We start from the raw sequence: 17,240 nt of genomic DNA, 5'->3' as shown, positions 1-17,240 counted from the left end.
CTCTATGATCAAACAGTGAAAAAGTCACGAAGGCACCAATGCGATCCACCTCCAGCGCGGACAAACGAAATTCACAATACTCCCCCCGAATAACTCAGAGTGCAACCATCCAAGAATTCCTAACAGCTCGCCAAATCCATAACCTCAAACTACATATGCCTATATGAACAAGATCATATTAAATATACACACACATTGCAGAGACCCCTTTAAAGTTTAGCACCCATACTCTAAGCGAATGAGAAGCTGCCTCTGGCCCTTGTTCAAACGGTGTTTTCTAACACGCTTTTGCACACTGCCGAGCATTTCGTAATTGTAAAGTCAATTATAGCGGGGTGGTGAGAGTGAATGAGCGAGCGTTCTCGCGACGAGCAAACGTGCTGTTATACGGTCATGGTAGATTCCACTGTCGGTCAAACTCTGGCGCCAAATGTATTGTTTGTCCAGCACGCGGTCGACAGGTTCCATCCTGTCCAGCATTAAGTGCTCGCGGGCGCGGAAAGATGTTTACGTATTCGGACTCTGAGGCGAGCGTGGCTGACCGTTTGTGGCTGGACCCTGAGGCGCCGTTCGCCGCCTACCTGGTGCGCTGGATGTGGGGGTGTGTGGGCACCACTAGTCGCTTGACGTCAGCCGGCCAGGGAGCTGCCGATGGAGTGGGCTCAGCCGGCCGCACGTACGTTAGCTGCGCTCTGGAGTTTCGCTGTGTGAGCATGGAGAATTCAGTTGGCACACACCTGCATGACCGTAATGTCTGAAATAAAGAGTCATTTTCCAGTTATTTACAGAAGACAATGTCCATCGCGTGTATGGAGGGTGTGTGACGTAAGTGGGGTGGCGGCGCAGCGATTGTACAGTTATTACGCACGTGCGAGAGCGAATCAAATAGTGGGCGTTCTAGTGCGGTACAAACATGCTGTTATATAGTAATGGCGGATTCCACTGTCGAGCAAACTTTGCCGCCAAAAGTGTAGCACTGCGTTCTTGCTCGCACAGGGACACGTGGTGGACGGTGAGCAGTTGGCATCGACAGGTTTGAACAGGTTGAACGAATACACGTGGTGAGCGGACAAGGGGCCGCTGTGATGTCAAACTCGGCAAGTTCCAGCATGTCCAGCGAAAACATGTTTACGACGTGGGAGCAATCGCTGGGCTCGCCCCCCGCGCTAGTGGCAGGCTGCCTCACGTGACAGACATAGGCAGTATCTCCGTGCGCTGGCCAGGAGGTGGCGAGGATTTGAACTAATTCAGTTGGAGCGCGGACGTCGTGGTGACTGCACTGCGATGTCAAAGATGTGTGTGCTGACTGCTAGAGAACAAGTGATGACCATACTGCTTGAAATAAAGTCTTCAGTCCCTTCCCCTCCTGCAAAATCAAAGGACGTGACTTATGTTACTATAAGTGCAGTTTATTATTTGACGCGATTATGATAGGCTACCAGTGAAAAAAGGTAAGTGACGAAGAAAGCTTGTACATGTGAACAATTATGGTGTTGGGATTTGAACTTGTGATAGATTTTCATTATGGATGTAAGGAAAAAAGCTTTCTCACTGAGAAAATCGGACATATTCAATAAATAATAAATGATAATAATAAATAGAAGTACGGTTTTCGAGACAATATCGTGTTGGAATTTGAATTTGGAACAATTATCTCGTGCAGATAGACCTATAATAATAAATGATAATGAACGATAATAAATGATAATGAGTGATAATAAATGACAATGAATGATAATGAATGTTAATAAATAATAATGAATAATAATAAACAAAAGAAAGGTTTTGCAGCCATTGCCGTGTTGGAATTTGAATTTGGAGGGAGTTTTCTAGTGGAGGCAGGTCAATAATAATAAATGATAATAAATAATAATAAATGATAATTCATGAAAGTGAATGATAATAAATGACAATGAATGATAATGAATGTTAATAAATGATAATCAATAATAATAAAGACAAGTACAGTTTTTGCATGCATTATCATGCTGTAATTCAAACTTCCCGCCATTTTTCCTTCTGGAGGCTTAGGTTAGTGGATGTAGCACAATTGGACTATTTTCCAGCCAAAATTCAAACTTCCCGCCATTTTTTCTTGAGGTTAGGTTAGTGGACGTGGCACAATTGGACTATTCTCCCGACAAAAGCCGCCATCTTGGATGACGTCATGCAATGTTACCAACTCTACATGCCGTCATGTTGGATGACGTCATTTTTGGCTACAATGGAGAGTGGGGTGACACATATGTTGTCCCCCTACTTTCGTTGTTCTCAAAATGCGCTAAACAAAGACAACAATAAGTGAGATAAACACTGTTTCTGCATTCCTCACAATAATAAATGGTAAAAATTGTTCGGCTTTTAATTTTGAAAGACGAAGTCAAAAGAACCGGGATCTATTCTCTTCTCAAGAAAAGCCTGGGCACGCGGGACACACAAGCAGAAAAAGTGGACTGTCCCTTTTTTTTACGGGATGATTGGCAGGATTTTCGTTATGGAACCACTGTGCTAAAGACCCTTGAGGATATCACTAGATCCTGTGTATTACAACGCTCCGATGCATACGTGAACTGCATTGAACAGAAATTAATCTGAAAGTCTTTTATGAAGTTTATTTAGAGAACCGACTCTTGACGATAATGCATTACCGGTTACACCTCATGATATCTAACAGATCTTATTTTTTCGACTCAGGTAACTTCCAGGAAGAAAATCAGTGACTGTAAGGTCAATATAGTATCAAATGGTAAACTGGATGTCAGGAAAGACAGGAAAATATTTAATCTCAGCAAAGTGGAATGGAAACATATTGCAGATTATCTGATTCATTAACATCATTCATTTCTTATGACGAAGATGTCGAATATCAATGGATAAATTTCGGGAGTATTGTATACTACACTTTGGCCGTGTACGTGTGGAGGTGGTCTGCGAGGGATGTTAAAAATCCTTCGTGGTTCTACAACCGTGTTAGTAAGTTGCTACGAAAACAGAGAGAGTTCAACGCAGATTTAAGCAAGTGAATGCCTTGTTGACATACAAAAAAGTTTGAAACTAATGTAAGCAGGGCATTTCGAGAAGTGGTCATTGAAGGCAAAATTTTGACGACTATTCTGATGAAAAGTCTAATACGTTTTGGTCTTGTAAAATCAGTAAACGGATCAAAATCTTCCATACATTGGCACAGAGATCATTCTGGTATCGAAATTAATGGAGAGAAAGCGGTAATACGTTACTAACATTGATAATTCGAACTCGTTTCACTGAATGGATCTCTAATACGGTCCCTTCTTTCCAACATCGCACTAACGCATAAATGAAGCAAATAAAAAAAAGTAATGGTCAAACGGAAAATCAATATAAATTATAGCAGGAAAGACAACTGAACCTGATGAGTTAAGCTGTACCTGTTCTAGGCACCTTATCCATATTTGTCCCATTAGCAGCAGTGGCGAGCTCAAGACAAAGAGACGCAAAAGCATCTGCAACAGATACTGAAGACAAAGCTGTCTCATGTTCAGAATCTGTTTTATATCCATGGTGACAAAAACTCATGGCTGAAACCTTGAGTACTGTAGACAAAATACTGTAAAAACAGGGGAGTCAGTTTGAAAGTTATTAAATCTGCAGGTTATCGGTTAACTCTAACTGAGATTAAAAAACATCTTTAAAAATGTTGGAGGAAATAAGAAAACGTGGGAAGAATTTTGAAATTCTTAATTTCCAAGAAAAAAGAAACACTGTCTAGTAAATTTAAGGATCGAGGTAAAGCGTCTAGAGCAAGTAAACTTAGTCATTTATGATGAGTGCTTACTGCATATTGAAACTGTACCAAAGAAATGAAAAGATGGATAACATGTGGAAAGAAACTTCTGAAAAATACAACGGTTGCGAACAATAAAATATAAGACATGATATAAGAAAGATATGTGAAAATTGACTTATAGGGAGTGTAGTTCCCGATGATTCAGGAACTTCGACAATAGAGAGAAAGAGGAGAAATATCAGGAAACCTTTGAAATCTGACTGCGGAGACGGATGGGGAAAATTAATTGGGTAGCCAGAATAGAGTGTGGTGGCGTGTTTGAAAGAGTAAAGGTAAAAGTTAACTCTCCTCAACTATGTTAGATAGAAATAAGCAAACTGAGTTGAATACATTTTAAAGAAAAATTGTTTGCAAAAGATTGTCATCGAAGGGAAATATAAGGAAAAAGAAGCAGAGGTAGAAGATACTGACAGCTGAAGGGAATAGCAAGTAGTACGATACAGAATGTTGTAGAGGACAGTTTTCAAATGGAACCTATTACTGAACGGATTTATATATGATGATGACGATTATGATGAAGGGTTTTATCTAGAACAGGGCCGGCCACGGACCGAGAGCGCGGGCCACGGCCGGGCCAAGGCCCCGCCTGTATCGCCTTTGCTCGGTCCTTCCCGAAGTAGTCTGCGCAGCGCGACATTTCGTTTTGTATTGCGGTGTGGCATTTTTCGTTCGGCACAGCCCTCTTCAATTCGGCAGAACTGTGGTGTAGCGCTGTTTGCCCTTCGATATTTATTCGTGGCATGAAGGACGTTCACGGGCCCAGTGGATATTTGCACAAAAAGAGACACTCTACTGATTTATCGTCACAATCCTTCAAAAATGAATGGGAATGACAGAAGAATGGGATTAGGATCCTCACGTGAGGGAGGGCTGCATATTTGCTACGAAACAATACTACATTACCATACAGAAAGAATTTAAAGATTTAATTGACAGTAATTGAGTAAAGAATTACAACGATCTACAGACGGGATTCATTGTACAGTACATCAAGAAGCACTTTGTGCTAAATTTGCAGGCATACTGCACGTGAAGACATTGCTGATACGAAGAGTAAGATATTGCAAGATGAGGAACAACTTTCTGATCTGATTTTGATGCTTTTAAAAAGGAATCGCGTAATAGAAGGGACACATTTTCACAGACACAGTCTAGTTCCCTAAGCTCACTCCCGTTACAGAAAACGCGAGGTTTGAAGAATTCATTATGACCTTTAAAGAATTACAAAGATAGTTTTCTAAACGTTTTTAGAATACTGTCAATCTTACATCTGTTTTCGAGCTGCTTTGAAGACCGTTTGCCATTTCAGTTGAAAGCGCCCTTGTGCATGTGCATATGTAACTGAATGACCTGAAATGAAATTCCCGTTTTAATGATAAATTGTTTCACGTTAAAATTGTCCAGGACGTCTACATCGTTTTCCTCAGGTAGAGTTTCCACGTCTCCATGATGTTGCAAAAGTGCTTCTGTATTTCGATGGACATATTTGTGTGGAAGGTCTTCCTTTCAGTTATGAAACTAAATAAGTGACGATTTCGTGGCAACTTGAGTGCGAAAATTTGGGCAATTGTCTGCGTCTGTGCGTATGCCGACAGCTTGTACCAGACAAAAATTGTCTGTAGCGTGCCAAAAATAATTAAATAATAATGAAATTTTGTTTTGTCTGTGATCTATGTTGTTGAGAAACGTGAAATATAAAACCAAGGCGTATGCAGTACGACAGCACTGTTATTTGAATGCGGCACGTTTGCAGTTTTCCCTCCTCTTTGCTCAGCGTGGCGTGGTGATGGGGGGAACGTGCGGCGAAGCTGAGCATTATGCCACTCGTGCCCAGGGTACGGCCCGCGAGCAGAAATCTTGGCCGCCCCTCGTATGTAACGTAAATTGTAATGTAACTGTAATAACATTGCGATACAATTCATTAATTTTCATGAACTAGATGTCAACATGACATTGAATCCTACTTTCCTATATTATTTTCCAAAGTGTGTCATGCTGTTAAAATTACGAACCACGACAGTCTGTATTCAGAAATATCATAAATTATTACAAAAAAAGTTTATTTCTCAGTTATGATTGTTAACATTTCGTCTTAGTTTCTTTGATATGTCACTGTCGCTGCTGAGATGACCGCTGTTTTGCTAAGACAGTTCGGTATCTCACACGTAACTTTCTACTCACAAATGTTATCTGGTACAGCGTGACACATACTGCTACCACGCTGCACAGGAACTGTGTCAACACCACAGGGCTCATGACTCTCTCCAAGAACTCCAAGTACCTGAAAATCAGAAACAGAAAGATAAAATTCTGGTATCATCGCAGTCGAGAATTCCAACGTTCCACAAATTGTGAAAGACTTTATTTTTGTCTTAGTTTGCAGTTTACAGTAAATGATGACCAGTTTCACATGAATTATAACTGTGGACGATATTTGAAAACAGTAATCATCGATCGTCATTTACTGAATTCTGTAATCTATGACTGGACTAAAGAACTTCTTCATAAACAGAAAGGACTGAAGGAGGCGTTGTGGTCCTGTGATGCTTTGTGGGTAGACAGAATCTCCAAGATATTACAGGAAAGGTATACAATGAAAGTTTTCTTGTGAGTTACAGATAATATGGGTGGAACACCGTGCTATTCCCCTGGGAACGAGAAACATTTATCTATGGTTGACATGAAATGTTTAAATGAACTGTTATTCTGAGTACAAAAGCGTATGTAGAAATATTAATTATGTCACTGTGATTTACAGGAAAAGCAGTATCGATAATGAAGGATAATGTAACAATGAAACAATAGAAATGGATTTTCAGATTTATTTTACTTTGGTTTGAATCTTCATACGAGAAAGACATGGTTGGGTACGTATGTATCTTGTAATATATTTCTGGTAAATATATGCTGTTATTTATAACCAAACTACTTATTTCAGTAGCGGTAGCATCCCTACAGGTGTGAAAATTTAACTGTACTTTTTTTTCAGAGATTAATAACGTGTAGGACAGCCACAGACATACATTACTAGGATGGCAATACCCTACATAGTATCACTGACTGAAGCCAGCACTTTAATACAGCAATGTGGCGGCGAGAGCAAACTACATGTAAACAGCTACTTATTTACTGATAAAACACTCGTAATAAATGGTGATAAACTGATATAACTACGTTACCTTCAGAGTTCTGACAAAATGGTTAATAGATACGTCGCGTTTGGTTGTAATTTCTCGTACTGTAGACGGAAGATACAAGGAAAGGAACATTTCACAGTGCAAAAATTACAAGAAACATGTTATATATTTTTGCTTTTGTGTTATTTGTAATCCTAAATAAATCTGTTACAGTTCTTTTCCTGTACCTAGGGTCAACATTGCCGACGCAGATACCCAAAGATGAAATTCTTTCTGTACTGCGCTGCAAGATAGCAAAAAACCATTTCCCCAACATATTTTGTTGGAAACGTACAGTTTACCCATTATCTTTTTCAATGACTATTGTTATGAAAGTAGTTGCAGCGACTTCATTTAATAGACATATCTGTGCTGGCATTTTAACAACTCCATAGTGTTAATTTGAAAACATCGTTAACAACTTTATTATCCCAGATTGTAACTGAACTGGTAATTATTGTGATACTGCTCAGATGGGAACAGTCTGAATGCTCCTGGCTGGTTTTATTTGTCGTCCTCGGTTTTCTACCACTGCCTGTAATCTTAATGGGGGAATTAACAAGAATCTTTCCGGGGAATGCTAAACTTTACCAGACTGTTTTCACTCGTTGCAGCAGTAGAGAAAGAAATTGGCAAAAAGTCATTAATATAATGCCCAAGTAATAGCAAATAACAATACAAAAAGCCTTATGTGATAGCTATCCTTAAATACTTGCTGATAGTTTTCTTAAACACAATTTTGAACTCACAATCAATGTAATCGATTGGATAACAATGCCTAGTGAATTGATTAGTTAATAACTATTTAGAACAGGTATAACTGCAAACTCGCTAGAAATGTGAACCTACGGGTATGTATTTGAAAAATTATGTATGAACAGATTAAGTAGTAACTGGTTAAAAAAATACGATGGCGAACCCACGGCTGATGTAAGTGTGTACAAACAACATGTAGGGAAGCCGCCTACTCACGCCTTATGAAATTCACATCAGTCTTTCCATTGTGTGCCAGCCAGTCCGCTGTAACTATCTCTGACGTCATAAATATTGCGAAATACTTTAAAATGAAGTAAATAACCTGAAACGTTTCTAGTATGTCAGGAGTAATACAAAATCAATATGTGTTGGATATCAGTTCAATAACTAACCATTTTCGAAATTTGGACGTTTTTCTGTAAAAATCATTGGCGCAACAGAAAAGAGCTAGAAACTTAAAAATTTATATTTAGATTCCTTTTGCATAATAATTTAGTGAAGCAGGGGATACAACCCGTCGGCTTTGACCAATGACATCATACATTAGTCATAGTAATGTCTTTACTTCGAGGCATAGATAATAAAACAGTTCTGTGCTCCGGATAAGCGCTATCATTGTACATTAAAATAATTATTCGTAACGATATTGAGGTAATTTGGAGTATTAGTTTGTTATTGTAGAACAATATTTAGTGTCTTATTTTCATTATAGGAATGGATTTGTCTGTTTGTGGGTATGTAATTTCCGTTAGTGTCTGTCTACGCGAGCTTCGGTTATTCCTCGTTATTTCCGTGTGATAAGTTCACTTTTCCATTTGCTTCTTTCACTGTATTTCACTATTTTGACATATTTCACTGTTTTATTCCACCAATATGTGTATTTTCGTGTTGTGTGAAGTACATAATAGAAATTTCTCAGCTGTCGATGCTCTTTCGTTTCCCAGCACTAGTATCAGTGACACATTTTCGAATGTGTACTTGCTATATTACAGGCGAAACCCCCGACACAACTAAAATTTGTATCCCGTCCTTCACTTCGCTTTTACACTGACGACACAATTAAAATTTGTATCCCATCCTTCACTTCACTTTTACACTGACACTATATATGTCAATTGGCGATCAAGATAACAAATGTAACGAATGGGATACTATTAGCGTCCAAGGCAACAAGAAAACTGTACCCCATAGTGAAGTACGGGATACAAATTGTACATGTGTCGTCTTCTTGTCTCCGTGTAGTTCAATTGAGGTACAGGTTGCAAATGTAACGTATGTCTATTTCCACCTTTTCGTTTCCAGTGTACATATATAGAGGTCAACGGAAGTCTGGTATACATATATTACATACATAGGTCCTTCTGTCATCAGTAGTACTGATATGTACGTAACAAAAGACTGTTAATAATAGCGGAGACGAAATAAACAACACATCAACAATTTGTATCCCGTTTTCCACTTAGGGTTTGATACATCGTTCAAGTGAAGAACAGGACAGTAATGCTAGTGAAAACGAAGAAATCGGCGTACGCTGAACTTGTATCCCGTACTGCACTTAAGCAATACAGTTAGAAAGAGTTTCGAGATACAACTGACACACATGTAACGTGATGTATTCTTTGCTAGTAATATACTTCATTCATTTCTTTCCATTGTATTTTGCGGAGAAATACTAAGATACAAACACGCGATATCGTTAACGTGAAAATACTACTGGCCCTTATCTATGTGAAGTACAGTTTTTCTCTCTTGCATTCCTTTGTTTCTGAACATTCTTCTCAGCTCTTTCATCTTTGTAATACATGCTCTCTGGCCAATTCTGACGTCATTGGTCAAAGCCGACGGGTTGTATCCCCTGCTAAACTAGACCCCAATATTCTGGATCTCACAAATTAAAATTTTAGTTGAAATTCATGATTTTCTGGTTTTTATCTTAAAAATTAAGGAAGCAAGATAGATTAAGTAGGCGAATAAATGAAGCTAGGATGTTTAAATTTAAGTAGAAGGGAGATCCGCTATAATCATAAAGATGTGAGAAGTTTCAACTGAATAACTATAAAACTATAGCGATAGCGTATCTCCAAATGGCAAGTTCAGAGCTCGTCTACTGCATGTAGTGTAATTAAATTAATTATCTCGCCCAAAATATTTGACTTAGCCACGTCAGACTTTTATTATGATTACTTACCTGTGTGCTGATTGCACATTTAAATTGAGAGCTTCATTGGCCATCAGCAAAAGAAGCAATGATTTATTCGATAACTTAAAGTGGTTCATTACTGGTCCAGCGGCTAGTCGGGAGAGCAGATTTGATCAGACGTTCCCTTAGCCGTCCGCACCACGGCTTTATATGTGGCTTTATATGTAAGAACGCTGCGCGAGGAAGGAAGGCCCCAGTTCTCTACAGACGCTTAGCACACCACCTGTGCCGGGAGTGGCGTCGCGTTGGTATCGTTGATATAAACAGCCTCGGATGCAGTAATAAGTTACTCGGGATACGCGTAACCATGAAATCGTTTTCGAGTGAAGTGTTAATTTTGGGATGACGTTAATGATCTATCTTTAGTTTGCGTATGTCGTATTTTCACTTGCCGCCGCAGGACAGACATTCTACCATTATTTAGCGTGGCATTTGATGAACATTTGGTCTGTGACTTTCAGAATATAGTGAACATTTTAGAGAGAATGGTTTTTGATTATGAATCCCAGACAATCTCCTAATTCCTCAGAGCTATAAGCTGTAGCTATAAATGTATTTCTCAGATGAAGTGGGCACTAGGAATTCTAATTACAGGTTCATGTTTTGCTAATCACTTTCTGGTTGCCAATATTGTAGTTAGAGAGCCAGTGTTGAGAACAGCAAACAGCATAAATACAAAACATTTATTCTAATATTCCACCCACCGCCCCACAAACAGAGCGTTACGAATTTGCTTTTTTGTTCTTGTGAATGCATTGTGACAATCTGTGAAGTGACGAATTGAAGGACAGTATGCGTGGAATTCCTGTCCAGGGGCCATTGAACTGGTCCTCTGAGTAATGTAATGAACCTGCTCAGTCGCGTTTGGTGGTAATAAAAGCCTATAAAAACGAGTCGATACGTGAAGTGTTCACATTTCCTTTGCATAGGTGGTCACAACAGTAATAATACCAAACACTGAGAAGCAGTTAAGGTGGAACCATTGGATACTAGAGCATAGGTACCGTTTACTACATACTATAATATTTTGTCAATTTACGTAGTGTTTCTTATATGATACGTCCATGAGCTACAGAAAGTGAGTATGTGGGACTAGTACATGTTTGACAGTGTGAGACAGTCCTCTTATTTGATGGTTTCCCAGGACCTAGCAGAGCTTTCGTGGCGCTCATATATTCATTCTGTGACATTTCCATGGCTCTAAGTAATGTATTATGATGGACTCAGTACGGAATAGATGTATGGAGAAGTCTTCAGTTACTAAAATAATTTCTTCACTGTATACAGTGTGTTACAAAAAGGTACGGCCAAACTTTCAGGAAACATTACTCACACACAAATAAAGAATAGATGTTATGTGGACATGTGTCCGGAAACGCTTAATTTCCATGTTAGAGCTCATTTTAGTTTCGTCAGTATGTACTGTACTTCCTCGATTCACCGCCAGTTGGCCCAATTGAAGGAAGGTAATGTTGACTTTGGTGCTTGTGTTGACATGCGACTCATTTCTCTACAGTACTAGCATCAAGCACATCAGTACGTAGCATCAACAGGTTAGTGTTCATCACGAACGTGGTTTTGCAGTCAGAGGCGGACCAATTCCATGGCCTCCACGCTCTCCTGACCTCAACCATCTTGACTTTCATTTATGGGGGCATTTGAAAGCTCTCGTCTACGCAACCCCGGTATCAAATGTAGAGACTCTTCGTGCTCGTATTATGGACGGCTGTGATACAATACGCCATTCTCCAGGGCTGCATCAGCGCATCAGGGATTCCATGCGACGGAGGGTGGATGCATGTATCCTCGCTAACGGAGGACATTTTGAACATTTCCTGTAACAAAGTGTTTGAAGTCACACTGGTACGTTCTGTTGCTGTGTGTTTCCATTCCATGATTAATGTGATTTGAAGAGAAGTAATAAAATGAGCTCTAACATGGAAAGTAAGCGTTTCCGGACACATGTCCACATTACATATTTTCTTTCTTTGTGTATGAGGAATGTTTCCTGAAAGTTGGCCGTACCTTTTTGTAACACCCTGTATAGTAGAAGTCTTGCTTACAATTATGAGATCTTTTTGAGTGTTAGAAATTCTTTTCTGTAGGTTTTCGTCTGGAGTGAAGCCTTGTACAGAAGTTTAGCGTGGACGATAAACCTGACAAAGCGAAACCAGAAGCTTCTGAACTGTGGTGCTACAGAAAGATGCTGAAGATTTCATGGGTAGACAGAATTATCAACGGAGAAGTACATTATCGAATTGGGGAGGAAAGAAATGACATGACTTGAGTAAAAGAAGGAATCGGTTGCAATGGCAGATATCAAGAAATTGTCAAGGTGATGCAGGAAGTGTGTGTGGCACTGGTGGAGAGGTGAGGGGAGGGGGGAGGGGTGGACGCAGTAAAAATTGTAGCGGTGGACCAACGTTGGATTACGATAAATAGATTCAGATGTTAATAGTTATCCAGCGTCACGGAAAGTTACAATAAATAAGTTTACTTACTGAAGGCCATATCAACAACAACGAGACTATTACAGGTTAGCGGTTAGCAGTCAAAGGTATTACAGTCTGCTGGAGTCGTCCAGTGGATATTTTCATGAGGTAATTACTCGTATATATGACATGCGTCCTCATAGTAGGGGAGCACATGCCACTGAATGTATTTTCTAGGGTACTTTGACGGCTGCAGTCTATAGGGATGACACACTGTAACGGTAAGTGCGAATCTCTTGTGACGCGTATGGAAACTACATCCAACTGATGAATGGCAATGACCGATTACACAGAGCTGATCGGGTAGACGAATACTTCCAGCATAGCCTGGAGTGGACAGTTTGTTTCCAGGAAGTAAATCCTACTGAACATGCATTTGTTGTTGTGGTCTTCAGTCCAGAGACTGGTTTGATGCAGCTCTCCATGCTACTCCGTCCTGTGCAAGATTCTTCATCTTCCAGTACCTGCTGCAGCCTACATCCTTCTGAATCTGCTTAGTGCATTTATCTCTTGGTCCCCCTCTACGATTTTTACCCTCCACGCTGTCCTCCAATACTAAATTGGTGATCTCTTGAGGCCTCAGAACATGTCCTACCAACCGATCCCTTCTTCTAGTCAAGTTGTGCCACAAATTTCTCTTCTCCCCAATTCTGTTCAATACTTCCTCATACGTTATGTGATCTACCCATCTAATCTTCAGCGTTCTTCTGTAGCGCCACATTTCGAAAGCTTCTATTCTCTTCTAGTCCAAACTATTTGTTGTCCATGTTTCACTTCCATACATGGCTACACTCCGTACAAATACTTTCAGAAACGACTTCCTGACACTTAAATCTATACTCGATGTTAACAAATTTCTCTTCTTCAGAAACGCTTTCCTTGCCATTGCGAGTCTACACTTTATATCCTCTCTACTTCGACCACCATCAATTACTTAGCTCCCCATATAGCAAAACTCGTTTACTACTTTAAGTGTCTCATTTCCTAGTCTAATTCCCTCAGCATCACCCGATTTAATTCGACTACATTCCACTATCCTCGTTTTGCTTTTGTTGATGTTCATCTTATATCCTCCTTTCAAGACACTGTCCATTCCGTTCAACTGCTCTTCCAGGCCCTTTGTTGTCTCTGACAGAATTACAATGACATCGGCGAACCTCAAAGATTTTATTTCTTCCTATTCCAAATTTTCCTTTTGTTTCCTTTACTGCTTGCTCAGTATACAGATTGAATGACATCGCGGATAGGCTACAACCCTGTCTCACTCCCTTCCCTTTGATGCCCCTCGACTCTTATAACTGCCATCTGGTTTCTGTACAAATTGTAAATAGCCTTTCGATCCCTGTATTTTACCCCTGCCACCTTCATAATTTGAAAGAGAGTATTTCAGTCAACGTTGTCAAAAGCTTTCTCTAAGTCTACAAATGCTAGAAACGTAGGTTTGTCTTTCCTTAATCTATCTTCTAAGATGAGTCATAGGGTCAGTATAGCATCGCGTGTTCCAACATTTCTACGTAATCCAAACTGATCTTCCCCGAGGTCGGCGTCTACCAGTTTTTCCATTCTTCTGTAAATAATTTGTGTTAGATGAACATGCATAGAATCCCCAAAACCCTTATTCCGCCACCAAGCAGCTCTGTTGGCCACATAAGGTGTTTCTGCAGTATAGGGGGGCGTTACCCCCTACCATCCTGAACATTACAATCTACATTGTGCGAGCATCATCGCGCATCCTCTTCCTTAGGCCAAGGGCACCGCTCGCCGTATTGTCGTTATGTATGCCAGTATTGGAGAGACTTCACACACGACAAATGCTACTCTCGTTACACAGCCTATTTTCAGGTTTACTCTATATGCGTATCACTGTGCCTTCGTCACAAACTATCGAGTGAAGCGAAGCAATAGTAAGATACTGACTCGCATTCGGGAGGAAGACGGTTCAAATCCCCATCTGGCCAGCCAGATTTCGGTTTTCCATGGTACCCTAAATCCCATAGGACAATTGCTAGGATGGTTCCCTTTAAAGGAAACTGGCGATTTCCTTTTCCATCCTTCCCTGGTTTGAGCTTGTGTGCCATCTCTAATAACCTCTATGCCAAAGGGATGTTACATCCCAACCATCCTTCCTTAACATACACAAAATCTTTCAGACAGCTGCACTGCTGAACATTAAAACTGCATACCAGGATGGATAGCAGATTTTCATTATTATGCTTATACAATATAATATGTAAAAGAAAGAACGCATGAATAAATTTTTAGTTGATTTTTAGGTACACGGGGTGAAAAATTTAGTACACATAGTTCTACCTCTGGCACTAACAAAGACTCTAGTGCGGTTGAGAAACGAGTGGAAATGAGTTTACATGGCAGATACGGATCGTCATTCCATGTTCGTTACCTCTGCACCAGAGATGAAGCTAGTGATTCTTGGCGCGCCGTGACTACGGCACGTTGACCAGGGCAACAGTCCAACACCCTCTGTATTGAGATAGGTCAGGACAGCATGAACAATACGTGGTCTTGTGTTACCTTGTTGAAAGATAACTTCATCTAAACGTCGAAGACAGGGCTCAGCCACCAGGATTAACACGTCGGAAGTGTAACGGCTTCTGTTAAGATTACCGGCTATGCTAATTAGAGGTTGTGCACCCAATGGTTTCTGATACCACTGCACCTGGTGCTGTGGCCGTATAATGATGGCGAATGCAATCTGGCAGCGTTCGTTCTATTCGTTATGTGTGTATCATGATGCTATACTTTTTCATTTTGAGATAAACAGTAGAATTCTGTTTTTGAGGGGGTCGTTGCGTGATTGAGCTTCGTTTTCGCGAGTGTCGGACCTGCGCTTAGAGCATCGTGAGCCATTGCTCTATTTTCAAATTGTCGAGATGGATAGTCTTCATATAGCAAACAGACTAAGTGTATTGTAGGATTTTGTTTCTTGTAGGAGCAATTTGGACATTCGGAGCCTGAAAACAAAAACTCAACCTTAGTTACACACAATGTTATATATATTTAAGGCTCTGCTACGTGACTACATCAGAAACGTTTTACTCTGTCTTGAAGCCTATGCTCGCTGGAAGTTTTAGAATTCTCTGCAATAGGAATGTGACATAATAAAATTACTACTTGAGGACTTGGAACCGAGTGCAATTGGAACATTTATGTGGCCAGCATTCTTTGAAAGTGTAAAATGTGGGCGTCTTTGAAAATGAATATATTGCATTATTCATTCATGCTGTCGGTACTGCGTGCCTGCGGTTACACTATGTGGGTTAATATTCGTAGGTGAGATCCTATGAACATTAATTTATGGACTACACGAATCTACAGATAAGAAGACGGGTAAATGCGTGTCTGATCAGATCCCACGCTATCGCTGTTCAGTTAAGTATTACGTACGTTATACCAGCGGCATGTAGGATGAAAATTTACACCATGACTCGACAAAAACATAAATGAAAGAGCGGAAAATATCTGCTGTTGACAACCATTTACTCACTCCCTAAGAAACAGGGAACTGTAACGATGTTGGCACTTTGCAGCGAATGGTCATATTGTTCCGTCACCCATTACATCACAGTCACGAAGAGATTCCGACTGTTACATAATTTCATATAGGTTGTCATCGCGTCAGACGACGAGGGACTATCGTGACTGACAAGGGGAGCCCACAACGCGGATTTACTAGAAACTTCGTACACTCGTAGTACTCCATGAGGACAACAAAATGTGTAAGCAGTAGCCCGTACTTTTCAAGCATTATTGAGAAAATCGCAAGATAATTTCGGTCGTCGAATATACATCTGTGCGTGGCCATTTTAACCATGAAGCTGCTGCAACCGAATGGTGCCGGCGCGGTGGCTCGGCGTGTTAAAATGGCTCTGAGCACTATGGGACTTAACTTCTGAGGTCATCAGTCGCCTAGAACTTAGAACTACTTAAACCTAACTAACCTAAGGACAGCACACACATCCATGCCCGAGGCAGGATTCGAACCTGCGACCGTAGCGCCTAGAACCGCATGGCCACTCCGGCCGGCTCAGCGTGTTCGGTCACAACTTTATCTACCCTTTATAATAAAAAAACTGAGCGAACGGGTCACCGATCAAACTGAACGGGTGTCATCGGACGTGCGTCCTGAACAAATTCAACGAACAATATACAAAAAAAGGGTTTTTTTTGGATGTGTTTGGCGTTCAAGCCCGCTGGATCGAGTTCCGTTCGTCAGGTTTTTTTGTATTTTCAACACAGTCATTTTCTTTATTATTTATATTACAATTGATATAATGGGGAAAATACGTGTAATCAGATGAAATTTTATTAAATTTACGATGTTATTTGGCAGTCTACTAATTTTTATTATCACAAATAATGTAATATTCATAACTATCGACTAGTAAACGACCAAACGCATAACTCCGTCTTCAGGCCACAAGTGGCCCATCGGGACCATCCGACCGCCGTTTCATCCTCAGTTGAGGATGCAGATAGGAGGGGCGTGTGGTCAGCACACCGCTCTCCCGGTCGTTGTGATGGTTTTCTTTGATCGGAGCCGCTATTATTCGGTCGAGTAGCTTCTCAATTGGCATCATGAGGCTGAGTGCACCCCGAAAAATGGCAACAGCGCATGGCGGCTGGATGGTCACCCATCCAAGTGCCGGCCACGCCCAACAGCGCTTAAGGGGCCCGGAACGCCCTATACTTGCAATGTTAAAATAACGCTTATAAATTACATCTTTCCTCACAAAGTATTTGAGGTAGGAAGTTGAACTTTTTACAGATTA

The 17,240-nt window shown here is 40.5% G+C and overlaps 1 protein-coding gene across 1 annotated transcript in view; it reads right to left on the bottom strand.

The window, feature by feature from the left end:
* Positions 1 to 17,240, bottom strand: part of LOC126458104 (odorant receptor Or2-like) — an 87,629-nt gene that overhangs the window by 45,188 nt on the left and 25,201 nt on the right. The window contains exon 3 of the mRNA XM_050094933.1: positions 6,008 to 6,107. Coding sequence (XP_049950890.1) covers positions 6,008 to 6,107 — 100 coding nt within the window. The remainder of the gene's footprint in view (positions 1 to 6,007; positions 6,108 to 17,240) is intronic.

The sequence above is a fragment of the Schistocerca serialis genome, chromosome 1 (genome assembly GCF_023864345.2).
Source record: "Schistocerca serialis cubense isolate TAMUIC-IGC-003099 chromosome 1, iqSchSeri2.2, whole genome shotgun sequence".
NCBI lineage: Eukaryota > Metazoa > Arthropoda > Insecta > Orthoptera > Acrididae > Schistocerca > Schistocerca serialis.
The sequence above is the reverse complement of the archived record's forward strand: the minus strand, read 5'-3'. Positions and strand labels throughout refer to the sequence as shown.